This window comes from Chrysochloris asiatica, unplaced genomic scaffold (genome assembly GCF_000296735.1).
Source record: "Chrysochloris asiatica unplaced genomic scaffold, ChrAsi1.0 scaffold00409, whole genome shotgun sequence".
NCBI classification, from domain to species: Eukaryota; Metazoa; Chordata; class Mammalia; order Afrosoricida; family Chrysochloridae; genus Chrysochloris; species Chrysochloris asiatica.
The window spans coordinates 925,167-951,729 of NW_006408927.1; the positions used below are offsets into that span (position 1 = coordinate 925,167).

Here is a 26,563-nt window from a genome sequence, read left to right on the forward strand (position 1 = left end):
AATAACATTGCAAAGAATGGGAATTCCAGAACACTTAATTGTGCTCATGTGGAACCTGTACCTAGACTAAGAGGTAGTCATTCGAATAGAACAAGGGGACACTGAATGGTTTAAAATAAGGAAAGGTGTGCACCAGGGTTATATTCTTTCACCATACTTACTCAATGTATATGCTGAGCAAATAATCCTAGAGAAACGGACTATATGAAGGATTACATGAAGACTCATTAACAAGCTGCGATATGCAGATGGCACAACTTTGCTTGCTGAAAGCTTGGAGAACTTGATGAAGATCACAAACTACAGCCATCAGTATGGATTACGATTCAATGTAAAGGAAACGAAATCAGGAAGTGGCAGTCAAGAAATCAAATTATGCATTGCTTTGGGCAAATCTCCTGCAAAAAACTTCTTGAAAGTATTCAAAGTAAAGATGTCACTTTGAGGACTAAGGTGTGCCTGACCCAAGTCATGGTATTTTCAATCACCGTGAAAATACGCATTAGAAAGCTGGACAAGGAACGAACAAGAAAGACCACAGAAGAACGGATGCATTTGAATTCTAGTTTGGGGAAGACAATTGAAAGTATATCACGGACTGCCGAAACAATACACCAATCTCTCTTGGAAAGTGTTTCTTAGAAGCGTGGATGGCAAGAAGACCAGTCCTTGGAGAGAGACATCGTGCTTGGTAGCGAGGAGGGTCATGGAACAGGATGAAGACCCCCAATGAGATGGATTAACACAGTGGCAGCATCTATGGGCTCAAACATGACAATTGTGAGGATGGCCCAGGAGCCGGCTGTATTTCCTTCTGTTGGGCGTGTGGGGTCGCTACGAGTAGAACCTGACTCGAACCAGGCACAGAACAACAAATAGAAGACAGGACGCTTGATCAATAGCAAATAAGCATTTAATTGCAAAGTACCGCGCTCTACTAGGTGCGAGGTGTGAGTGTTTTATGTGCAATGTCCCATTCAGGCCAGCTAAAAGAATCCAGAGGTCGAATCACTAGCCTCAAAGAGCCCATCGGGAGACAGCCAGGCCAGACCTCGAAGAAGCCCTTAAGCTACTAACTGCTCGCAGGAGGCCCTGGGTCCTGACTTTTCCGTCTATCTTTTTGGAGGAGGCCTGCCATAACGGATCTCTAACCATTTCACACGCCTCTGAATTCTCTGCAGCGAAGGAAGAAAACAATCCATTCCGCCGAGCCCACCTCGATACTACGCATGCGCGGATCCTCCAGCCACCTGGGGAACGAGCCAATGTGGGTGCCTCTCCCGCCCGCGGATCCTAGCCGTCTGCGTCTCGTTGTTGATTGCGCACATCCGGGTTGGTGACGGAGTCAAAATGGCGGCGCCCATGGAAGTGGCTGTGTGTACGGACTCTGGTGGCCAGCTGTGGAGTTGTGTCGTGTGGGAGCTCCACTCGGGCGCCAACCTGCTTACGTATCGCGGCGGTCAAGCCGGACCCCGCGGCCTGGCGCTGCTGAATGGCGAGTACCTGCTGGCAGCGCAGCTGGGCAAGAACTACATCAGCGCTTGGGAGCTGCAACGCAAGGTTTGGCGGCGCGCGCCAAGGCTAGGACGTAAAGGCGGCTCGGGGGCGCGCCCCACGCCGGGACCGGGATGTGTGTTAGGGGTGCGGTGTGGTGCGGGGGTTGAACTGCTGAGATTTGGTCAGGGTACTGTGCGCATGCGCGAGTTTGGAGGGGCTGGGGGGTCGCGGGGAGCCGCCTGGGGGCGCTGTGCACTAGCGCGGGGCTACCGCGTGTTGTGGGTTTGAGGGCGGGTCTCTGGGCAGCCAGGGCACACCCACCAGAAGGCCAGGGGGCAATGCTCTCGCAGGGACGGTGCGCAGGCTTGGGCGCTTTGAGGGGGATCCCTCTACGTCCCAAGGCAGGGGGACGTCCAGACAGTAGAAAACGGAGCCCGAGACTGGGAGGGAGGTGGGAGCAGACCCTCACCCCAACCCCGTCCACAAGGGGAGGCCCAGCTGATGCTCCTATTGGACCCAAAGGCCAGTCTGTCTTTGTCCCAAACCTGCCTCCTCTAAGGTTTCCAGTTGTCCCCAACGTAAGACCACCCCATTGTATCAGAATAGACTCAACTCCATAGGATGGTCTATGGCTGATTTCTCAGAAGTCAGTCCCCCAGGTCATTCTGAGGAGGAGAGGAGTCTGGGTGGACTGGAGCCGCCAGCCTAGCATGCTCCGTGTCTGTCCACCACCTCTGTCTGTCCACACTCAGCAAACCCCGAGATGCTGACCCTGCAGGTGTCCCTAGTTCAGAAACCAAGAGACTGAGGCTCAGGGTCACAGCCCATACCTTAGGGGAAAGGGGAGGCCAGGTTGGGACAAACACTAAGTGGCCACTGGGCCCTCTCTGCCCGGCCCCATTCCTAGAGCTAGCCAGTGCAGTTCCTATGCACATGCATATCCCAGCATCTCCAGGGTCTCCCGCCCTGCTTCCACCTCCCCCCCATCTCTCCTGTTTCCAGTCTGTAGGCGTCCCTGGCAGTACCTAGGACTCACCCTGAACCTCTTGCATCCCCAGGACCAGCTCCAGCAGAAGATCATGTGTCCCGGACCTGTCACCTGTCTGACCACATCACCTGACGGTCTCTATGTCCTGGCTGGTATCGAGGAAAGCATACACCTGTGGGAGGTAGGGGAAGCCTCGCCTTGGGCTGCAGCTCATGGGGTCTCCCCGCTAACATTCCGGGGCAGAATCCATAGGTGGGACCCTCATTCTGCCTGTCCTGAGCCCCCAGGGACTGTGGTAGAGGACCTGAGAGTTCTGTTTAGTGACAGGGTCTCAGGGGCCAGGGCCTTGGTGACCTCATTCCTGGCCTCCCACAACCGGGAAGCTAGAATAAGGTCGCCCGGGCACCAGGAGGGAAACCAAGGCACCTGGTGGCTGGCATCCCTGCCGGGTAGACACAGGAAGATGCTTCAAGGCATGTTTCAGCCCCTCCCACATTGCCTGTGGGTTTCCAGGAGGACTGAGCAGTGAGAGGCGTGGACACAAGGGTGTCCTCACGGCAGCCAGAGTCCCCTCGCCCTGACTCTGTACCGGCTGGGGCAGTTGGGAATGAATGCAGAGGGGCCCACCAGGAAATCCTTGGAGCCATAACATTTGTCTCAGTCTCAGAACTGTGTGTGTGTGTGTGTGTGTGTCCATGTATGTGTGCACATGTACATGTATTTCCTGTGTGTGTGCATGGACATACATACCTTCCCTATGTGTGCCCATGTGTGAGCACACATTCATGCATGGCTTCCCTGTGTGGCCATGTGTGTATGCATGTATATGCATAGCTTCCTTGTGTGTGCATGGACACGTCTTCCACGTGTGTGCTCTCTGTGGGCATGTGTGTGCCTGAGTGTGTGTGTAGCTATCTTCTTGTGCTTGCATGTATCCACATGCATGTGTGTTCATTGTATGCATCCACAAGTGTATGTCTATATATGCATGTCTTCCTTGTATGAGCCCACATGTGTACACACACCTTCCCTGTGTGTATTTGCCAGTGTAAACATGCGTTTCCATGTATGGTTTCTCTGCTTGTACCCAAATGTGTGCCCTCGTGAACATACCCATCCTCTGTGTACATACATGCATGTGTCTTCCCTGTGTGTGTGCATCTCTGTGCCCAACACCACTGCCCAAGGCCATGCCTATGAGCCCTGTTTGGAAACTGAGGCCCAGGGGTGACTGGCAGTCCTGGGGTTCAGAGTTGCTTGTGTTCCTGCCCCAGCCAGGGCAGCATTACCTTGCCTTGCTCATCCTTCACCCCAGGTAGCCCCTCCAAAGTCCCTCCCTGTGTGGCCTGGCTGCGAGTCCCCCTCCTGCCCCCAGTGGGGCTGAAGGCCATAGGCCGTCCCCTGCAGGGAGATAGGGCATGGCTGGCGAACTGGGGATGGAACATGAGCCTGGGCTCCGCACCCTCAGGTCTCCACAGGGAACCTCCTGGTCATCCTGAGCCGTCACTACCAGGACGTGGTTTGCCTGCAGTTCACGAGGGATAGCAGTCACTTCATCTCAGGGGGCAAGGACTGTCTGGTGCTGGCCTGGAGCCTCTGCAGGTACAGCCTGTCCCCTGGGAGGAGAGCAGGGGGATCGTCCTGCTGGAGGGGGAGGGAGGGGGCGGCTGGCCCCACAGGGGGTGTGGACCACTAGCAGGGAGTCGGATATTGGGGAGGGGCCCTATGATGTGGAGACAGGACTGAGTGCTGGCCCCATTCCCCCCCTAGTGTGCTCCAGGCAGATCCTACCAGAATCCCGGCCCCCCGGCATGTCTGGTCCCACCACACCTTGCCCATCACGGATCTGCACTGTGGCCTTGGGGGACCACTGGCCCGAGTGGCCACAGCCTCGCTGGACCAGACAGTGAAGGTAGTGGCCCCCACCCCCTCCCTTCAACCAAACAGCTCCAAAGACCAGACCTGACGTGTCCTGGGAGGCAGGCCATGAGGTGCTGGGCCCCTGGGCTGGACCTGCCTCCCAGCAACACTGGAGGAGACCTGGCTGGGCAGTACCCCTGTGGCCCCCCATCTCTGGGAGCCCCCTGACCCCAGCCCCTCCCAGCCCTGGAGCCATCCTGAGCCCTTCCCCCAGCTCTGGGAGCTGTCCTCTGGCGAGCTGCTGCTGTCTGTGCTGTTTGACGTGGTCATCATGGCAGTGACCCTGGACCTGGCCGAACACCACATGTTCTGCGGAGGCAGCGAGGGCTCCATCTTCCAGGTGGACCTGTGGACCTGGGTGAGTTAGGGCCAGAGTGGGGGGTGGGGGGAGTGCACCTCCTCCTCCGGGACCCCTGGGCTGATCCCTGGCCTTACACTCACTGTGGTCTCCACCCACAGCCGGGGCAGAGAGAGAAGAGCTTCCAGCCGGAGCAGGAGACTGGGAAGGTCTTCCGAGGGCACAGGTGTGGGGGGCTCCAGGGGATCGGGAGGGGAATGGGAGGATTCAGGGGGACTCCAGTGTTCAGAGAGACGGCCCTGTCCTCTCCTTCCCTGGGGTCATGAGTCACTGGTGGACCTGTTGTCTGTCCATTACAGGAACCAGGTGACCTGTCTGTCTGTGTCCACTGATGGCAGTGTGCTGCTCTCCGGCTCCCATGACGAGACTGTACGGCTGTGGGACATTCAGAGCAAGCAGTGTGTGCGCACCGTGCCCCTCAAAGGTGGGGACCCCCAGGGACAGTGTGTGAACCGTGACCCTCAGAGGTGGAGGGACCCCGAGGGGCAGTGAGCGCACCATGCCCCTCAAAGGTGGGGAACCCCAGGGACAGTATGCGAACCATGCCCCTCAGAAGTAGGGGGACCCCGAGGGGCAGTGTGTGAACCATGACCCTCAGAAGTGGGGGGACCCCGAGGGACAGTGTGTGAACTGTGCCCCTCAAAGGTGGGGGACCCCGAGGGGCAGTGAGCGCACCGTGACCCTCAGAGGGGAGACCCCTGCACCTGGCCCCATCCGGTCCTCCTTTGGTGGAGTGGGTGAAGTGGGCTCTTGCCTGTACACCTGCCCCAGCAGCCTGGAAGCTCTGTGCCTGGTGGTCTCGGGGCATCCCAGGCTGAGTCCCTACATGGTCTTCCAGGCCCGGTGACCAATGCCTTCATCACACTCGCCCCTGTGGCCATGCTGAGTTCGGAACTGAGACCCAGTCTGCCGCTGCCACACTTCAACCGACACCTGCTGGGTGCAGAGCATGGGGACGAGCTGAGGCGTGGGGGCTTGACGCTGCGCCTGGGCCCCCACCGGCAGGTGCGCCCCATACTCCTGACACTCCCGGGCCTTCCAGAACGTTCCACAGCATAGGAGGAGGGGGCCTGGGTGACCTTGGGTGTAGTCCACCACCCTGGCTGCCTCATGCCCATCACATCCTCAGTGGTGGACGGTCCAGGCCATTTGGATACCTCCCCCAAGCAATAAGGCTGCAGCTTGGGCGCATTCTCCCATCTTCCCACTCGGACGGCTGGAAGGCGCCATTATGACATGAGAGAATGGCTGCGTGACGCTCTAAGCCCAAATGAACAGACCTTCCAGACAGTAGACACAGTAGACAGCCACCCACAGAGCAGGGCCCCAGACCCCTTCCTGGTACCCCCAGTAGCTCTGAGTCCCCCGCCCTCTCAAACTGGATGAGGGGCTGGCTGCCTCAGGCCCTACCTGTCACAGGGCAGAGCCACAGCCCTTTCCCCCTGAGCTCCAGTGGCCCTGGCCCTGGCCCCATTCCTATATGGCTGCAGACAGTCCTCTTGGGGCCGGGGGTCCTAGAGGTAGAGACTCTGATTAGCAGGCCTCGCGTATGGACGATGGGCGTGGGGGCAGAGGACAGACAGGCATTCACATCTGTAGTGCTCACCGGGGCCATCTCTGTTACAGGGAGCGGAGCCTAGCTACCTGGAGAGGACCGAGCAACTCCAGGCCGTCATGTGCAGCACCATGGAGAAGGTGGGTGGGCTGCGAAGGGGCTGTGGTCGCCCGCCACGGTGAGAAAGCAGATACAGTAGTCCCCCTCCCCCCAAGTGAGACCTGTCCTGCAGCCTAGGACAATTAAGTTCCCTGTCACCTCTGGACGGGGAAGGTGATGCCCTCGCTCAAGGGGAGGCAGCATGGCGAGACCTGGGGGAGGGATGGGCAGGGTCCTTCTGCCTTCTGACCACCCCCACCTGTCCTCAGAGTGTCCTGGGAGGCCAGGACCAGCTGCGCATCCGCGTGACAGAGCTAGAGGACGAAGTGCGTAACCTGCGCAAGATAAACCGTGATCTCTTCGACTTCTCCACGCGCATCATCACCACCAGGCCGGCCAAGTGACTCCACGCCCTGAACGCCCCTCTCGGATGCTTTTGTATTTTCTGGTTTTTTTTACTCTGGAGATGTGGGGGCGTCTTCATATTGTTCAGTGGTGTCTTTTGTAATGTTGTTTCCTGTTCTCATGTTTGGTTGGGTGTAAGCCCCTGTCTTTCATCCGATGTGCGCCGTGGAGGGACTGGGCCGGGGTCCGGTGGAGAAGAGAACGCATGGGGGATTTATTGCCCTTATCTCAGGAGTCAAGGGGTCAGTCCAGAAGTTCCAGCTACCGAGAGGACTGAGGTGCCCTGTGCCCCTCCTCTGAACCCTCCTAAGGTCCCAGCTGCCCCCTCCCCACCCAGGACCCAGACCAACGCCTCCTACCCACTGAGGAAGAGAGCACCTGTCTATGAGGGTGACCACACCTAACAAGCTGTCAGTGGGAAGGTGGGGAGGGCCAGGTGAGTCCACCCACCCTGGGCCAGGACTGGTGACAAGGAGCCTGGATTCCCCAGGAGGACTCAGCTTTGTGACTAGAACTTTCCTGGGCCATCAAGGGGCCCCCGGGGCTGAAGCTGTTAAAGGCGGATGTCTAGAGCCCAGCCCAGACGCGTGGGCCTCAGAGCCTCTGGTGGAATCTTCCAGAAAGCTGCCCCCAACTGACAGCCCTGCTTAATAGCCCAGAAAATCCTTGTGGTTTAACCGAGACGAACCGCCTGCCAGCGCTGAGTTCATGCTGTCGGCTGCTGCCCTCCCCTCCCGGGCTCTGTGCCCTCGCCTGGCAGCCTGGTGCTCTGCATCAGGGTCAGGACGTCTGGCCTTCAGTTCTGGCTGCAGCTGCATCATCCCACCACCTGAGACACACACACACACACACACACCCAGCCAGGAACCTAAGACACAGCATCCATCCCCCTGGACACCTTGCCATGGGGGTTGAAGGAACCCCCTCACAGGAAGGATAGAGACCAGTGGTCACAACCCGGGAGGGGGTGGGCTTCTCTGGGTCAGCGCCTAGTACGGGCTCGCATCCACAAAACTTGGGGCTACAATGAGGTTCCGGGCTATACCCCCCGCTTGTTAGTCTCGAGGGCTGCGAGGGTCCCCAGGGCCAGGGTGCACACCGTCTTGGAACCGTGGCAAGGGTCCCATGAAGATTCCCACTACGCGAGCACTGCGTTCCATGATTAAACGTCCACTTCATGAAAGATGTGTTGGGAGGTCCGGAACGCGGCCCCCTGGCCCCGGCTTCTGTCTGCTCATGTCTCCAGAGGGAAGCGGGCCGCCAGCCAGGAGGAGCTAGGCTCTTGGCTTGTGTCCCGGAGGCCTCAAGTGGCCGCGTCGCTGACTGCCGCCTCCCTGGATCCTGGAGGGCTGCTCCTACCTCCCCCGTCCCGTCCCTGTCCTCATCGCTCCCAGCACTATGAATCCTGCCTCAGTGATTTCCGCGGGGGGGTAGTGCGGTATCACCCCTGGACACTCCGGGGACGTGCCAATTCCCCAGAAGCCTCCGGCCGGGCACTGCCAGTAACCCCCGTCAGAGGACAGACGGCGGCACCCAGCCGAGCGCCCATTAGTATGCGAAGGGCCACGCGCCCTTGGCGCCACCGCCGCTAGGCCACCTCTATCCCTGAATGCGAAGGTCACTGGGCCCTTCGCAGGCTCGTCGGACGGCCAGACGCCACCAGCTTTTCCCCTGGGCTGAAGTGGGAGGCGAGGGGCCGACTGCTGATCCCACTCCCTCCAGGGCTGAAATTGCCACGTGATCTGACAAGCCACGCCTAGCTCGGATACTCCGCTGGTGGTCGGACGACTCCTAGCGATCTTGTGCAGATCCAGATCACACAGCGCCACACCGGAACTCCGCTTGTCTGTAACATAGGAGCAAGTCTTCCTCGTAGGGAGCTGGGGGGCGTGTCGGGTCTACATGACTGTTGCCCACTATCTCCCAACCCCACAGCACCTTCCTACAGAGTAAGTCTCGCGGGCTGACTCACCTAGCCTTAGTGACCAGTGTCACGTGTTTTCACTCCTTCAGAGATGTGCTGAGAAATTGTTCATTATAGATCAGTCGGTGAACACAAGTAAGCCCGTGCTTCCCTTGCTGGCTGGGGGAAATGACCCCCTCCCAGGACCGGTCTCCTATTTCTGAGAGATTCACATGGTCCTTCAGGAATGAGAGAAGCCAGGAGCAGATGACGGAGGTCCCTGGAGTGACAACAGATACCGAGTGTTTGGGCTGGATTTAGGGTGGTGGTGGTGGTGTTAAGTGCCATCGAGTCGGTTCCGACCCATAGCGACCCTGTATAGGGTTTCCGAGGAGCAGCTGGTGAGCTTGAACCGCCGACCTTGCAATTCAAACGGCTTTGCTGTCTGACGCATTAACCCACAGCGCCACCCCAGGGCTCAGTGAGGGGCTCAATTCTGAGTGTCCCCTGTCCTGCCCAGAGAACGCTAAATTCCCTCTGCTTTCCTGATTGCTACTTAGCATCTTTACTCATCTAATGGATTACTTTGTCTTCGCTCTAAAACTGGCACCAAAAAGAGATGGATTTGTGTATGTGAGAGAAAAACCCAGCCAAGTGGAGATTCATTCATTACAGCTGGAATGTTCTGTACCTGAGGTGGCTGCCCGGCTGTCCTGTGGGATCTTGGGAAGACTCCCAAGGCCTTCCACTTCTGCCTCCCCCAGATAGGGAAGGGGATGGGAAGACAGGAAGCCCTGTCTATACTGCCTGGCCAGGAGGTAGCGTTTCCTTTGCCCTTTCCCTGATTCGGCCAGAATTTATAGGTCGGCTAGGGGCCACAGGAAAAGCAGGTGCTAGAACAGAAATACCATGTGAATGACTCTTACAAACAAATGTATTCTCCCAGTTTGTTGGTGGTGGTGCCAACCCGTAGCCACCTGGTATAGGGTTTCTGGAGGAGCAGCTGGTGGGCTTGAACCGCCGACTTTGCAGTCCAGCACATTAACCCACAGCACCACACCAGGACTCCAGTTTTGGATTCCGAATATCAGTTCTAGTGGGTGTCTTTCTCTGTTAGCTCTAGAGGTAGGTTCTAGTGTCTTCAGCTTCTGGTTTCTTGGAGCTCTCCATGTGTCTTGGCATCATGCCCCATATAGCTCCTTGGCTCTCATTTAATTTCATTTATATCTCAGATCGATGGACCCTACACTAATCTTGCCTCATTAGTATAACAAAGACAACCCACTCCCTAGTGGAATAGTTGTTGTAAGGTACCTCAGGTCAGCTTCCACACATAGGGACCCCGTGCACAGCAGAGGGAAACAAGGCCCAGACCCGCGCCATCCTCACAAACATTGCTTATGTTTGCCCCCATTGTGGCAGCCACCCCCTCATCTTTTTTTTCCATTGACCCTTACCAAGCATGATATCCTTCTCCAGGCACTGGTCCCATGTGATGACATGATGAAATTATGTGACATGAAGTCTTACCACAGGTAGAGGTTAGGATTTATTTGGGGACAAATAAATCCTAACATAAAGGTTGGAAGTTGGTGGGTAGCAGGGAGTTCTGGAAGGTTCTGGAGCAGGGGAGGGTGGTATGACCAAGCATCCTTGTCTGCATAGTTGTACAAGCAGCAAATACTCATGGGGTCCCTACTGAGTGCAAGTGTCAGAGTCTCCTCAGTAAACAAGCCTGACCCCAAGCTTTGTGGAGAAGACAGACAGGCAATAGGACAGCAAATAAACAAAGAGATAGTAGCATGTGATAGGTAATGGAGGTGGGAAGTGTTAAACCAAACCCCGGTGGTTTCTGGGGAGAAAGCAGGGAACATTTTTCAGAGCAGGAACATTTGGCATTGGGTTTTGAAGAGTGAAGAGGAGTTCTCCGGTCCAAGCTGACCTTCCCATGGTTGGAGGGCAAGAAGTTGATGGATAGGTCTTCATCCAACATGTCTGCCTTAGTGTTCCCAGGATTCACATAGTGTTGTAACAAACTCAGATAGTGTGGTCTAAGTGGAGACTGCCCCCTGAAATTGGGAGGTGTTGCTGGTGTGGGCTAAGTCATATCAAATCCGTACCCCTCCCGAGTCTCCATTTTCCTGTGTGAAATTGGGTGACATTCGCAGACTGAGAGACGGTTCCCAGATCCTGGGAAGGAGCAGGATGTGAGTGGGGGCCAGTTTTGACACAAAACCCCTGTTGGACTTGGAGATTCGGTTTCCTCATCTGTAGAACGGGGGAACTGACTCCTCTGGCTCGGAGCAGAGATGGAGTTGGGCCAGCCCCGAGCGGAGTTCCCGCGTGGACCAGGAGCGGCTAGGGTGTCGCCGGTGGGCGGGGCGGCGCGGGGAGGGCTGATCGGGTCAGCCACGGTCCTGGCTCCCGCGTGGCTGGTGTCCCCCGCGGCTCCGCCTTGCGCCCCCAACTTTGCTATGGAGTTTGTGCGTCGCGCGCTGTGGCTGGGCCTGGCGCTGGCTCTGTGGCCCTGCCCTGCCCGCAGCCACCCGCAGCCGTGTGGCGAGCTGGCGCGCTTGGGGGGCTCGCTGCGCCTGGGAGCCTTCCTTCCCCGCGCGCCCGCCGCCCGCGCCCGCGCCCGCGCAGCCCTAGCCGGGGTGGCTCGGATGCCGCCGTGGCTGCCGCACAACCTGAGCCTGGAGTTGGTGGCCGCCGCGCCCCCAGCCCGCGACCCCGCGTCGCTAGCCCGAGGCCTGTGCCGGGCACTGGCCGCGCCGGGCGTGGCTGCGCTCCTAGCTTTTCCAGAGGCGCGGCCCGAGTTCCTGCAGCTGCACTTCCTGGCCACCGCCACCGAGACCCCGGTGCTCAGCCTGGTGCGACGGGAAGCGCGCGCGCCCCTCGGGGCTCCGGTACGCTGGGGGTCATGGGGGATCCCGGGACGTCTGGGAATCTGGAGGCGGTAGTTCTAACCCCAGTGCGGGACCCCCGGGATGCGCGGGCCGGACCCCTGGACTCCGGATTCGGGAGTCCCCTAGACGGCTCCTTAGGGCGCCGAACTCCCTGGGCCTTTAGGACCCACCACCAAGCGGCCCCAGGACACCCCACCACGGAGATCCATCCGGAAGACCAGTCAGTCTCCAGCGCCCATCCCCCGGGGGCGTCTCCCGAGTTTGCACCAGGCCCGCGTAGCTGGGAAGGGGAAGCTGGTCTCCTTGTTCGCCCAGCTGTACAGTTCTGGTACCAAGGACCCTCCCCGAGGCTCCCAAGGCGAGGCCTCTTATCCCACAGCCTCCTGCGTGTCCTTGGATCCCCACTCTGCCATTCCACCTCCCTTCTGTCTTTCTCCACCTCCCTTCTCGTCCTTGGGGTTCTCTCTCCTGACTGCACTCCCGTCTGGTTCAGGAGGAAAGGGAATAAGAGCAGAGCCCTTTTGCCCCCAAGGGTCAGGGTGAGCGGGGTGCCCCGAAAAGGAAGAGAGGCCCAGCCTCAGAAGACATCCTTGGCCCCTAAACCTCTCAATTCCAACTTGGGGTCCCCTCCAAACCTTCTCTTCCCTCAAGAGTGGGAGACTCTGGTCCTAGAGAAAGCCCAGAGGCTCATTAACCTTCCCGTGCCAAGGCCCGACCCTTGTCCCTGTAACCCGCCTGGGATCTTTGGGCGAAGGTACACCACTCAAAAACAGGCCTGTGGCGCCCTCTACTGCAGCCTCCAGAAAGTGCGCCTCTGAGGATCTGGGGCTGGACTTTTGGCGACCCTGGGCTAGCCTGCTCTAGGCTTGTTCCCCACCCCCACCCGTCCCTCCAGCACGCAACATCTGAACCTCGTCCGTGTTAGCAAAGCCCTCTCTACCTCTACACGCTAAGTGCAAATCCAGAGTTTTCTGGATTGGTGTGGCGCTGTGGGTCGATGCTCTGGACTGCAAGGTCGGTTTGAACTACAAGGTTTGTGGTTCAAGCTCACCAGCTGCTCCCCAGAAATCCCTATACAGGGTCGCTATGGCACTTAACAGCAATAACCCTTTGTTTGTCTGGGTTCTCAAGGGCGTCAGCCAGGTCTTCATAGGGGTGTACAGCCTTGGTCTGGTCCTGTGGGGTTGGCAGGAGGGTGGAGGTGAGATGAGGTCAGGTCTGGAATGAAAGGAGGGAACTGGAGCTAGGGAAAGTCCTAGATGGGGAGGCAAGATTCTTGTTGGAACATGGAGGAAGTCTGATAGAGAAGGGAAAATGGAGTTGGGTTTTGAAGGATGTGTAGAAGTTGGTTGGCAGAAAGGGAATGGTGCAGATAAAGGAAAATTCCAAGCAGGGGGCTACCAGGGCGGCTGGAGCCAAGAAACACCCCCTGAATGATGGACGAACATTGTGATGAAGACGTTATAGAGCAAGGATGTTGTTGTTAAGAGCAAGGATGGGGGAAGTCTAATTGTCCAGTTGTTATCTATTTATTGAGCACTTTATGACGGGGGTGGGAAGAGGCAAGGAGTATATGGTGTGGTGGGACGCTCACTCTGGCTGCCCTCTCCTATAGAGTCCCTTCCACCTGCAGCTGGACTGGGCTAGCCCCTTGGAGACCCTGGTAGATGTGCTGGTAGACTTGCTTCAGGCGCACGCGTGGGAGGACGTCGGTCTGGTGCTCTGCCGCGTCCGGGACCCTGGTGGCCTGGTGGCCCTCTGGACACGCCGGGCTGGCCGAGCCCCACAGCTCGTGCTGGATCTGAGTCGGCCGGACACTGGTGACGCAGGGCTGCACGTGCGCCTGGCTCCGCTAGGGGCGCTGTCAGGGGCCGAGGCCCCGGTGCGCGCGGCGGTTCTCCTGGGCTGCGACGCAGCCCACGCCCAGCAAGTGCTGGCGGCCGTACCCTCCGGGCCTCGATGGCTTTTGGGCACGCCGCTGCCCGCCGAAGCGCTGCCTACCCAGGACCTGCCGCCCGGGTTACTGGCGTTGGGTGAGGTGGACCGGCCCCCACTGGAGGCCGCCATCCAGGACGCAGTGGAGTTGGTGGCGAGGGCGCTGGGCAACGTGGCCCTCGTACAGCCAGAGCGCGCCCTCCTCCCCACCGTGGTCAACTGCACCGAGCTGCGACCAGCCGGGCCTGAGTCCTCTGGCCGTTTCCTGGCTCGGTGAGTGGAGACCCTGTTCCGGAAGGCTGTGTCCAGGCAGTATGTGACCCCTCTGCCCAGGGGCCCCCCAAAGGCAACTTTATTGGGCACTTGCTGTATACATTACACTATATTGAGTCCTTACAAGTTGGTGGCTTTGTCTCTCTTAAGTGGGGGTCATAGAAAAGCAGAGTCCGAGAAGAGGATTCAGATGACAGATTATGGGGTGCTTCCAGAGAGGGGAAAGGGGGTGGGGAGGGAAGGAGCTGAGTGAATCATACCTCAGAGTTAGATTCACCATAAGTCCGGGGGTCAGCTTTCAGACCCCCATATCCATCACTCACTAGCTAGATTCCCTGCACCCCTCCACTCCGTAGGCTCTTCGGTGTCGGTGTCTCTGTGTAAGGCAACTCTGTCATCCAAAGGCAAAACTCCCAGGCTTCATGCCATCTGTGGGGTGATCTGGACCTCGAAGCCGTGCTCACTACAGTGTCCCCTCATACCACTCCACCCCACGGATGGCTGGGTCCATCCGCGCACCACGTCTCCAAGATTCCAGACTGAGTGTGGTCATAGGTCAGGCCCCCAGAAGCCGAGGCCAGAGCAGCGTGCGAGGAGGCGGGTATTTGCAGGGTGAAGAGGAGACGGCAGGCGGGTCAGGGGGCGGAGCTCTAGGGTGAGACCGGAACGTGTGGGGCTGTAATTGCAGAATCTGGGCTGCTGAACAGGAATGGGGGTGTCACCGAAGGTGACCACCACTGTCCCCATTGTAGGAATGGCTAAGGAGATTAAGGCAGGTGGTCTGAGCTTGCCTGAGGGGCTCCGCTTCCTGACACCACGCCCTGCCCCCCAGGTTCCTGGCCAACACGTCTTTCCAGGGCCTCACGGGGCCAGTGTGGGTGACAAGCGCATCCCAGGTACACATCTCCCGCAGCTTCAAAGTGTGGAGCCTCCGCCAAGACCCGTTGGGCGCCCCTGCGTGGGCCACACTGGGCAGGTGGCACGACGGGCGGCTGGAGCTGGAACCGGGGGGCGCATCCCTGAGGCCCCTCCAACCACCCGGCGCGCAGACCCGGCAGAAGCTGCGTGTAGTGACGTTGGTGGAACACCCGTTTGTGTTTGCCCGCGAGGTGGACGAGGACGGTCAGTGCCCAGCGGGCCAGCTGTGCCTGGAGCCTGGCACCAACGATTCGGCCGCACTGGACGCGCTGTTCGCCGCGCTGGCCAACGGCTCGGTGCCCCGCGCCCTGCGCAAGTGCTGCTACGGCTACTGCATCGACCTGCTGGAGCGGCTGGCGGAGGACGCCCCCTTTGACTTCGAGCTGTACATAGTGGGCGACGGCAAATACGGGGCCCTACGTGACGGCCGCTGGACAGGCCTGGTGGGCGACCTGCTGGCCGGCACAGCTCACATGGCAGTCACCAGTTTCAGCATCAACTCGGCCCGCTCCCGCGTGGTGGACTTCACCAGCCCCTTCTTCTCCACCAGCTTGGGCATCCTGGTGCGCACGCGCGACACTGCCTCGCCCATTGGTGCCTTCATGTGGCCGCTGCACTGGTCCATGTGGATGGGCGTGTTCGCGGCGCTGCACCTCACCGCACTCTTCCTTACGTTGTACGAGTGGCGCAGCCCCTACGGCCTCACACCCCGTGGCCGGAACCGTGGTACCGTCTTCTCCTACTCCTCAGCCCTCAATCTCTGCTACGCCATTCTCTTCGGGCGGACCGTGTCCAGCAAGACCCCCAAGTGCCCCACTGGGCGTTTCCTCATGAACCTGTGGGCCATCTTCTGCCTTTTAGTACTGTCCAGCTACACTGCCAACCTGGCCGCCGTCATGGTTGGGGACAAGACCTTCGAGGAGCTGTCGGGGATCCATGATCCCAAGGTGGGATGCCTGGTAGCAGGGGGGTAGGGTCTCAGAGTTGGGAGGGTGGACATCTACTCAGCCACCCTATCCTGAGCCAGGAAGCCAACCACATGCTGTTCTCCATGCCTGCAAACATTTATTGAGTGTCTAGTGTGTGCAGAAGATGCCCCAGTGGCACAGTTGTTAGCATTTCGGTGGTTCAAACCCACCATCCGGTAAGTGGGAGAAAGCTTCTGCAAAGAGTTAAATGCTGGTTTGTCAGTTCCGGCTCACAGTGACCCTGTCTAGGGTTCCCACGGAGCGGCTGATGGGTTTGAACCGCCGACGTGGAAATTAGCAGTCCAGTGTTTATCCTACAGCACCACATCAGGACTCCTCCCTAAAGAGAGAGTCCAGCCTCAGAAACCCTACGGGACCGTTCTCTTCTGTCACATGGGGTCACTGTGGATCCGAATCTACTTAATGGCAATAAGTTGTTTCAGTTTTAGTGTGTGCCCAGGAGTCATTGGTGTGGCTCTGCAGGATAAGCACTGGACTGCTCCTCAGAAACCCTGTACAAGATCACTATGAGTCAGGATCGACCCACCAGCACTTAAAACAACAAGGAATCTTTGGGTGGTGCAAACGATTCCAGTGCATGGCTGCTGATAGTTCGGATCCCCTCAGAGGCACCTTGCCAGGAACCAGCCATGAAAAGCCCAAAGGAGCACAGTTCTACTCTGACACATGGGTTTGGTTTGGTGTGTGCCAGGCTCTGGGAAGCCTGTAGGGACAAAGGAAGCAAGCAAAGAGTTGACAAGATCCAAGATAAGTAAAACAGATATTTTGTGCGAAGACACAGGGAAATGGCAGAGAAGAACACAGAAGGGTGGGGAGGTGGGATAGATGGCAGTGGTCAGGAAGGCTTCTATGAGGGACTGACATTTGAGGGAATTTTAGAGGACTATCAGGGAACATAAGGAGCTCTGGTAGCATAGTGGGTACGAATTGGGCTGCGAATCGCAAGGTCAACAGTTGGAAACTACCAGTTGTTCTGCGGGAGAAAGATGAGGCTTTCTACTCCCGTAAAGATTTACAGCCTCGGAAACCCTGTACAGGGTCGCTATGGATCGGAACCAACTCCATGGCACTTAACAACATCAGGGAACATGGGTATTCTGTGGTGCCACTGGCTAATGCACTGGACTGCAAGGTCAGCAGCACAAAGTCACCAGAGACTCCTTGAAAACCAACACAGGGTCGCTATGACACTTAACCACCACAACATCAGGGAAGAGTACTGGCTGCAGAGGTAACAGTGCAAAGGCCCTGAGGTGGAATGTACCTGGAAGGTCAGGTGGATGGAATGAGTGAAGGGGAGGCAGGCAGATGAGGCAGGCCTTGCAGGACCCTGTGGGTGGGAAGGACTCAGGCTTTTACCCAAGGGATGTGGGAAGTCCGGAGAGTGGCAGGCAGAGCAAGAAGCTGCTACCTCCATTCTGACAGACGACTGAGGGGACAGAGTGTGGACAGTCCGCACAGCAGGGACGGTTTGGTTCCGTGCTCACAGGTGCCCTCTGGTGGCCGCAGGGAGGCAGCGGACAGCACAGGGCCAGTCTGGTTTGTCTACTTATTTTCTATTGAAAAGTTGGTAACAATCCAAGGTAGAAACCCATGGATCTCCGTGAACCCTGCTCTCAGCTCCAGAATCAGTTCATGGCCAGTTTCGTCCCTTTCCACCATGAGATTATTTTGAAGCGAATCCCAGATTTCTCATTTCACCATAAATATTTCAGCCTTAACAACCAGGGTCACTGTATTATTTTCCTCTTCCTAATATTCTCTGTAAACTTTGGACCTAGCATGCAATTGAAATTTCTTACATCTCTTTTAACTGCTAAACAACAAAACCCAACCCAGACTCTCCAGGGTTAGCAGACGAATGCTTAACCTACTACGCCAACATCAGGACTCCACCATATCAATAAGGCGCCTGGAACCTCTGTGAGCCCCTTAATTCACCCTCTTTTCATTCATCGGTTTATTTTTACATCACATCTATTTGTTGAAGACATTGGGATTTTTGCTTTAACGCCATTCCTGCCTCTTACAGCTGGCTGGTTGAATCTTGAGTAGTGTTTCTCTGTAGCCATGCCCTCCCTCCCCCTAGATGTCCCGTCATCAGATATTGGGGTACATATGGCTACCTAAATTCATATGAATTACAATTAAGTTACAATTTCAGTTCTCCAGTTTCTATTGAGTCATGGTTTGTGAAGATGAGACAGTGGTGAGTTAAGCCTTGGGCTCCTAACGCCAAATGACCAGTGCTTGTGTGGTGACTTGTTGTTGTTGTTAAGTGCCGTTGAGTCGGGTCCGACCCATAGCGACCCTGTACAGGGTTTCCGAGGGTGTAAATCTTTACGGGAGTAGAAAGCCTCATCTTTCTCCCGCGGAGCAGCTGGTAGTTTCGAACCGCTGACATTAAGGTTCGCAGCCCGATTCGTAACCACTACGCTACCAGAGCTCCTTGTGTGGTGACTAGCAGAGAGCATATTTGGTCCCTTCACTAGGGGTTTGCAGTGTCTCTCGTACTCTGTTTTAAGGAGGGGGGACCAAGGCGGATTTGGGTGTTCTGGAGGGAGAACCCACAGGGCTTGTAGATGGTCTGCATGGGGGTGAGTGGGCAGAGGACAGAGCTGCTCTTCACGGAGGTGAGGTGGAAGATGCTGGAGAAGCAACCGGGGCATCCTGTACATGGCAAGACTGGAGGGGGGAGACTGAATCGAATTTAATGTGAAGTTGGGGGTGGTCCTGGGAACTCAAGTAGAGTTTAGAGATTCTGTCCCCAGGGGGCACTTGGCCACCTTAGGGACTTCCTGCTGGCATCGAGTGGGTGGAGCCCAGGGATCTGTTCAACACTGTAAAAGCACAGGACAAGCCCACCCCAGAGCAGGATCCAGGCTCCGAGTCAGTGGTGTCCAGTGGAACCCTGGTTTGGACCAAGCTCCTCCCCCGCAGCTGCACCGCCCGCCGCCAGGCTTCCACGTGGGGACCGTGCGGGAGAGCAGCGCCGAAGCCTATATCAAGAAGAGCTTTCCTGAAATGCACGCTCACATGCGCCGCCACGGAGCGCCCACCACGCCAGACGGGGTCGCCATGCTCACGTGAGGGCGAGGGCGGGGCTGGGGGCGGGGCAGGAGAGCACTAAGCCCACCCTCAAATCCCCACCCTCTGCAGGAGCGACCCCCCCACGCTTAACGCCTTCATCATGGATAAGTCCCTTCTAGACTATGAGGTCTCTATCGATGCGGACTGCAAACTGCTGACCGTGGGCAAGCCGTTTGCCATTGAGGGTAAGGAAAGACAAGGCCAGGCCAGGTATTGGGGCTTTGGCCCCGCGGGGCTGGAGTGGGGCCTCGTGGGGTCTTGCCCTGGGCTCTTTGGGTAATCCTGGAGAATGCATGCCAGGCCGGCCCCGCCAGACTCCGGCTTCCCCCAGGCTATGGCATCGGGCTGCCCCAGAATTCGCCGCTCACCTCCAACTTGTCAGAGTTCATCAGTCGCTACAAGTCCTCGGGCTTCATCGACCTACTGCATGACAAATGGTACAAGATGGTCCCTTGCGGAAAGCGGGTCTTCGCAGTCACAGAGGTGAGAAAGGGCCCAGGACACGGGCAAGGGCGGGTGAAAGGGGCCCTGCACCTGTGTGCCCAACTCCTGCTGATTCCCAAGATGCATACTGGTGACTTTGCACCCTCCCATTCATCCTACAAAACCACAACTCCAGTGCGCCCTCAGTGAAGTTTTCTACCATCACCTCCATACCCAACCATGGGTCCTTGCCTCTCAGCCTGCCCCCTCCCCCAGGGGAGCTACAGTGACCTCGATGGCTGATGCCATGTCCCTCCGCAGACCCTCCAGATGGGCATCTACCACTTCTCAGGCCTGTTCGTGCTCCTGTGCCTGGGCCTAGGCAGCGCCCTGCTCACCTTGGTGGGTGAGCACATCTTCTACCGCCTGGTGCTACCGCACATCCGGAGGGCTAACAAGCTGCGCTACTGGCTGCACACAAGCCAGGTGGGGGCTCTGCCAGGCCACGGGGGTGGGAGCAGGGGCACGTGGTGGCTTTCTCTAGGGACCACAGCCTCGACCGGGCCTGTGTGGGTTCCTAGAAAATCCACCGTGCCCTCAACCCCGAGCCCCCGGAAGGGCAGAGGGAGGAGAAATCGGAGCCAGAGTCCAGGTAAGGGGTGGAACACTGGGAATCCCCGCCCCAAGCAGTGCCAGTCCCCTGTTGGGTGGGCCCCATTTCCCCTACCCTCCCAGGACCCTCTCTACTCAAGGCAACAACAGAGCACGGGGTGGGGTGGGGGATCGGTGGGGGGTGGGGGTGGAGCAGAGAGGGTGTGAATACACACACTCCATGTCTCCCTTTCCAAGTGGGAAGTGCCAACAGCCAAGGCTGCCCCCGCCTTGAAGGGATACTAGGCTGGGTCCAGGTTGTTAGGGAGGGGCAGGGTGAGCCCAGTCGGGTGCACCTCATCCCCAGCAGACCCACGGAGCCCCAGGAGCAGGCAGCCTCAGCGGTGGGCCCAGGTGGTTGGAGGCGGGTGCGTCGTGCTGTGAGGACTGAGCACCGCCGCGTACGCTTCCTGGAGCCCGTGGCCGCAGACACTGGACAGTCTGAGGGCCCAGTGTGGCTTTGCTCAAATGGCGGCGCACCAGGCCTGCCACTTGCTGGTGCCCAAGGCCCCGGTGAGCTGGTAGCCCTGGAGGAGCACATAGCGAGCATGCGCGAACGGCTGCGCCAGGCACTGGTGCGGCGTGGAGAGTTGCTGGCAGAGCTGGGCGACAGAGAACGGCAACTACACCTTAGGCAGGGCCGTACCACCCCCACGGCTGCCCCATGATGGCCCAGACCAGCGCATAGGGACTCGGCGTTGTCAACAGACGGTTTATTCTATATACAAACACAATTTTGTACACTGCAATTAAATAGAGTGGAATGAGCGCGCCCCGCGTTCCTCCAAGTGATTCTGAGGCCGCCTGGCCCTGTGCCCAGGGTTCAGCCTCGCCTTCCCTGGCTGGGGCGTTCAGAAGGCACTGTGCCCGGAGCACCAGGCTGCCAGCCCCTGGAGGGGACCAGCCAGGAGGGTGTGCCACCCCTACCCAGAACCGTGCTCCTGTCCAAAACTCAGAGCCCCAACCAAGCAGCACTGCCCTCTGTCCACGGGGACACTTCACTCCAGACTTTAACGCAGCCCCTCTTCTAGATCCTCCAATCCCCTTCTGCACCCTGGCCCAGCGTCCTGCCTGCTTCTCTGCTGTAAGACTGGGCTTGGCCTGGCCCCACCCGAGGGGAAGGCCGCCTTCCAGGCCCCTCTGAGCCAACCCCTGGATGACCCAGACCTGAGGCCAGGGTCTGAGGTGGGAGGGCCCGGTCTGCGGGATCTCCCCACCCAGTGGGTGGCAGGGTGACGCCCAGCGTGCGGAGGCACCAGGGAGAGGCGGCTTAGCTGCCAGTCGGGCTCAGGAGCCTGCCTCCAAGGGCGCATCCTCGGTGGTCACGGGTGCAGGGCTGGGCTCGCTCTCCTGGGCAGCTAGGGGATCCATGTCCAGTGCTGGGGAGTTATTCTGGGGGACAAGGTCCTGGGGTGTGGGGGCCAGGGGCATGGGGGGAGGCCTTCGCTCCAGCAGGGAGGCGCTCAGGCCAGAGAGGAAGGAAGCGTCTGTGATGATGGCCGCTGTCTCTGCCATCCATCCCAGGTCACCTCCGGCCGCTGCCGCCACCGAGGCTGCCGCTGCCACCAAGGAGCTAGGGGCCACAGCCACAGGGGCCCCACCCACAGCCGGCGAGCTAGGCCCCAGGGCGGCGGGCTGCGTAGCAGGGTGGCCGGGGCCGGTAGCATTGTTGTTGAGACTGTCCTGAAGAGCCGTGGGGGAGCCGGGGCCTGGCGGGGGCGCGTGTAGCAGCAGCTCCTGAATGCGCATCTGCTGCAGGATGGCGGGCAGCTCGTGGTGATGGAAAAAGTAGACCATGGAGTGCTGCAAGGGGGGGGGGAACCACACACGTGAGGTCAGCGGGGGGACATCCACCCCACCTTACCCCCAAGAGGCCCATCGTCAGGGGCCCACCTGAATGAAGAGCCAGGAGGTGACCAGAGCCAGGCTGCTGTACTGCCCGTTGAAGCGATAGTGGTAGGCGTAGAAGGCAAAGTGGTACAAGTAGAAGAACCTGGGGGAAGGGGGCGGCAGCGGTGAGGCAGGGCTGACCCCCACTCAGCCTGCCACTGCCCAGGCCCCCCCCCCCCACTCACCGGAGCCAGTGCCGCTTGCTGGTGCTCGTGTGACAACAGATGGCGTCATACTGGTCTGCCAGCCACACAATGAGGATGATGTAGAATGCCGTGGTGGTGTCATTGAAGAACTCAGACATGATGGCCTCCATGCCTGCGGGGGGGAAACGGGCACCGGTGGGCAGGAGAGCTGGGGAAGAGGGCGGGGCGGGGCTGGGGTGGTCCTCACCGACAAGGGCCAGGATGACAGTCAGGAGTGGCGCGGCCGGGAAAGCAATGGCCATGTTCATCTCCAGCATCTGCAGAAGGTCCACTGTGGGCACAGGGGCGTCGGGTGAGGGTGGCAGGGGCCTGGCGCTGATCCCCCTTCCTTCCCGCCTCCCCCTTCACGTCCCAGAGACCCACCGATGAAGACGAAGATCTGGTGGTGGGAATAGCGGAGCAGCATGGAAACACTCAGGGTCTGCAGGGGAACATGGGACAGTGGGCGCTCTCGCCCTCCAAGCAGCTCTGATGCTAGGACCCCTGAACCAGCCCCCCACACTCCCCGGGCCCGGGCCCCGCACTCACAAAGATGACCATGATGAGGAAGGCCGCCAGGTAGGAGGTGCGCGCCATCCACATGCTGACGAAGCGGTAGTGTTCGCCTGACACCACGTTCCGCAGGAAGCCTAGGGGTGGGGTGACCGTCACCAGTGAGCCCAGCCCTCCTCCCACCCCCGCCCAGGGCGGTCCGGACGCACCCTTGTTCTCCTCATTCTCTGCTAGGCCCTTCACGCTGGACATGAGGATGTCGTCATATCCCAGGAACTCGTCCAGCAAGAGGCGACTAAAGCGGTCCCCAAAACACTGGTCCCGCGTTGGGTCTGGGACAGAGGGGGTGGTGGTCAGCACGTGTCCCCACCTCCCACCGAGGCCCCGCCACCGTCTGTCTGCGCCGCCTCACTCACCCAGTGTGACAACCATGACAGGGATGCTGAGGCGCTGCCGCGTGGCCTGCGAAAGCCGCAGGAAGCCATACTCCAGTGAGTACTCCACGATGTACTCGTCCTGTGGCCAGGCTGGGGACGGGGCGACGGTGAGGGCGGGGCCTGGCGGGGCCACCACCCTGCTCAGGACTTCTCCCAGCCCCAGGATTCCTTGTCTCATGGAAGGACAGGCTTACCGGAAGGACAGGAGGGTGGGGTGCAAAGGGGCAGGGCCAGCTGAGCAGAGGGGTCAGTTCTCCCACACCTGACCACTTGACCTCACAGTTGGAGGGCGGAGAGGTTGGGGGCAGGGCCTACCTTTGGTGGGAGTCTCAGGGAAGGGGAACTCCCGGCTGTCATTGAGAGCTTCCGCACCGGCCAGTGGCCTGAATACCTTGGGCTCAATGTCCAGTTCAAACTGCAGTCACCAGGGGCGTCATGTCAGTACCCAGGACCCACAGGCCTCACGCTCCCCTTCCGGCCGCCACTAGGACCCACACTCCACAGACCCTGCATTGATGCCTCTGCCCACCTCCGAGCTCACCTCTTTGGGGCTTGGTTCTGACCAGGCAGCAAGCCTCTCTCGGAGAGCCAGGCCTTGCCAACAACATGCCCACAGGGATGGGGAGCTCAGTCCCCTCCTGGGCCACCGCTCCACTTCAGGATGTGTGAAAACGCTCGGCTTGGACCCTATGGAATCACCTCCTTGGCCATTCTACTCTCCACCCCAGAACCATCCTGGCTGCTGTCTCCCCAGAGCCATAGGTCAGCCCCACCACAGCCCTGCTGTCCGAACCCCACGGAATTCTGACCCAGTGCAAACACAGGTGGGAACAACGGACTGCTGCTCACCTGGACGGAACTGTTCGCGAACATCTCCATGGTCAGCTCCTCTTCCTCCTCCTCCACCTCCAGGCCCGCCCCACCCGGCTCCACGGCCAGGCTCGGGAAGCGGCTGTGGGCGCTGCCGTCACAGAACTGCATGAAGACGGGCGCACGACTCGAGTTGTGCTGGACCTCGACCCGCAGGACGCCCTCGCGCGGCCAGTGCTCCCGGACGTGCTCCAGGCAGTTGATGGGGGAGCGCGAGAAGGCAACGTGGATGTAGGCCAGGACAGAGAGCACCAGCAGAGCCTGGGGGGACAGGAGGAGTCAGAGGCCAGGCCACAAAGAAGCCTGGAGGAGCTGTCAGCGGGAGACGGGCTCAGAGGCCACCCCACTCAGAACCTGGCAGGACCCATTAGGTGGGGACGATGCTCAGAAGTTGAACAGCGCCTAGATGGGGCTACCCCCTTCACACTGCCCCAGTGACCAGGGAGAATCAGGGGCATGGGGTGCTGATTCAGCCCCTCTCCCTGGCTGCCTGTGGCTTGGTGAATACTGCAGTAGCCCTGCACCCCCATGTAGATAAGCCGGTGCCCTCTCAGGGGCTGTATGGGGCCCCCAGGGAAAGATGATATAGGGCGCAGGCTGGAGGAATCCCCCAGCTGGGCACATCAACACTCTAACCAACTCTCATGTCCTGTAGGCTCAAGCTGGGTACCGCCCCCTCCAGGAAGTCCACTGGCCAGCTGCAGGTGAGTCCCCAGCTCCCTGACTCACCCTTGACCCCACTGGCTAAATGCCTCCCTATGGCCAGCTACCAAATGGACGGCAGCAGCAGCCACTCAGCAGTGATGCTGCCCCAGGGGACACTGGTGTCTCCCTGTCCCTGCTGCAGAGGTTCCCTGTCACGGCGGCTCCTCCCTCAGGAAACTGGCCGACACTGCCATCCCAAACACAGGGCAGGCCAGCAGCTCTGACCCCTACTCTGTTTCCAGCACCTCACTCTGGGCCTGGTGCCATAGAGACCAGTAATGGTGAGGGGCCGAGACCCCTGGGGTCTTCTGAGCTCCTGGACCTTGGCTCCACCTCTCCTATGGGCTGGCTGTTCCCTAAAAACTGCCCCCCAAAGACATGATGGCGGAGAGGCCCTGGGAGAGAGGGCGGTTTCTGGAGCACTGCGCAGCCGTGGTCACCCGGGGTCACCAGGTCCACCAGTTACTCTATCCTCCCTGCACCTCTGGGCAGGGGGCTATCATCCCTAGTTCCCCACCTCCAACACACCCAACGTCAGGAAATGGTGCAGCTAGAGCTGCCAGGTAGTGCGGGCCTTTAGGAAGGCTGACCTGGGAGGGAGCCCCCGAGGCAGAGGGTCTTTTCTGGCTCCCGTGCCACCCTCAGCATCCACCCAGGTTCGGTTCCCCTCCCTGAGGACGCCATGCACCCAAAGGTGAGTCTGCGCCCAACCACAGTGGCCCTCCCTGTCCAGCATGTAAGCCCTTAAGGGGGAAAGCACTGACTACTCCTCAGTCACAGGAGGCTGGCAGCTGGAAGGGTCTCCTCCCGACTGGCACCCACACCCACGGCTATCCACCAGACCCCAGAGCCAGCAGATCCCACCTGGGCAGCCCCTCAGCCGCCAGCACTGCCCCTTTCTGCAAAGAATGGGGTGGTCACTTGGCCATCCAACAGAGACCCCAGATTCTCAGTCTGGGCGGCTGGGTGACTGGGGCCAGCTCCAGTCTCTGGAAGGAGTGGTCCCCTGGCTGTACGATGGGTCCCATCTCAGGAAGGACAGGGATGGGTCCAGGCCTCACATAGCCAGCGAGTGCGGAGGGATCGGGGGATCGGGGGGCTCAGTCACACTCGCAGAAACACGGCTCCATGGTGACCCTGCTTTCCCAGAAAGGAAGCCCAAGGCTGGGGGCAGAGGATAGGTGGAAGGGGGCGTGGAGGTCCAGAGCAGACGGCTGGACTCCTGGCAAAGTCTAGGATGGCACTTTGGGGGTGGACAGGCTGGGGGTCGGGAGGGGCGTCGCCAAAGGTCCCTCAGATAGCAGTAGGGTGAGGATTCTAGGATCAGGGCACCCAATGGGGTGAAGTATGAGTCTTCCCAAGAGGCTCAGACCAGGTTGGGGGTCCAGGAATTGGGTGGTCCAGGGGCCACCAGGCTCAGGGATTAGGGTCAGGGGGAAGGTCCCGAAGCCTTGGGAACCAGGGGTTCAGCGTCCCGGCCAGGGACAGGGGTCGGGGTCAGAGGTCGACCGAGGGGCTCGGGGGTGCAATCACCTTGAGCAATACGAAGAACTCGAAAAGGCGGCGGAAGGCGGGTGGGAAGAGTCGAGAGTAGGTCATGGCCATCTTGAAGAAGAGAGCGTGGAAGAGCCGATCGCGTACGTTGATGAGAGGATTGGGGTTCAGGTTGGGGGTGCGAGGGCCGCGCGCGGGGGCCGGGCCGCCGCCACCGCCGTTGGGCCCTGGCCCCGGGGCTCCGGGCGCCGCGTGCTCCGACATGCCGCCCAGCGTCGTGCCCTAACGATCTGCGAATCCCCGGGGTCGAGCCCCGGTCGCCATCGGTCTCTCGCCGCCACCGCCGCCGAGATCCTCACGGCAGCTCGGCTGTCGCCGCCATCTTCAGCCTCCTCGTCCGGCCGCGGCCCGGCTGACGCCAGCGATCCGCGGCGACGGGCAAGAGCGTCCTCTGCGCCCGCAGGGGATGCTGGGATGCCGGCGGCCCGCAGAGGCCCCGCCCCCTCGCTTCGCGACCTGGCTCTCCGGCGCCGGAGGGGCGGGGCTGTATCTGAGCATG

At 59.5% G+C, this 26,563-nt stretch overlaps 3 protein-coding genes across 3 annotated transcripts; 2 read left to right on the forward strand and 1 right to left on the reverse strand.

Moving 5' to 3' along the window:
* The first annotated feature begins 1,350 nt into the window (after positions 1–1,350).
* WDR18 (WD repeat domain 18) lies at positions 1,351–6,821 on the forward strand. The gene is made up of 10 exons (XM_006876711.1): positions 1,351–1,560; positions 2,556–2,666; positions 3,954–4,087; positions 4,256–4,397; positions 4,620–4,763; positions 4,865–4,929; positions 5,063–5,187; positions 5,602–5,768; positions 6,390–6,458; positions 6,687–6,821. The coding sequence occupies exons 1-10, from the start codon at positions 1,351–1,353 to the stop codon at positions 6,819–6,821; spliced, it is 1,302 nt and encodes a 433-aa protein (XP_006876773.1).
* A 4,378-nt stretch (positions 6,822–11,199) lies between these two features.
* Positions 11,200–20,578, forward strand: GRIN3B (glutamate receptor, ionotropic, N-methyl-D-aspartate 3B). The gene is made up of 9 exons (XM_006876739.1): positions 11,200–11,631; positions 13,247–13,839; positions 14,672–15,704; positions 18,687–18,832; positions 18,906–19,021; positions 19,168–19,319; positions 19,581–19,745; positions 19,841–19,911; positions 20,221–20,578. Exons 1-9 carry the CDS (start codon positions 11,200–11,202, stop codon positions 20,576–20,578), a joined length of 3,066 nt encoding a protein of 1,021 aa, XP_006876801.1.
* Positions 20,579–21,197: 619 nt separating this feature from the next.
* On the reverse strand, positions 21,198–26,268 carry TMEM259 (transmembrane protein 259). Its single transcript, XM_006876740.1, has 11 exons — positions 26,044–26,268; positions 23,785–24,066; positions 23,251–23,350; positions 22,915–23,025; positions 22,708–22,830; positions 22,535–22,635; positions 22,370–22,427; positions 22,194–22,277; positions 21,986–22,118; positions 21,804–21,903; positions 21,198–21,713 (listed from the first exon to the last, which is right to left on the reverse strand). Exons 1-11 carry the CDS (start codon positions 26,266–26,268, stop codon positions 21,198–21,200), a joined length of 1,833 nt encoding a protein of 610 aa, XP_006876802.1.
* Positions 26,269–26,563: the final 295 nt, after the last annotated feature.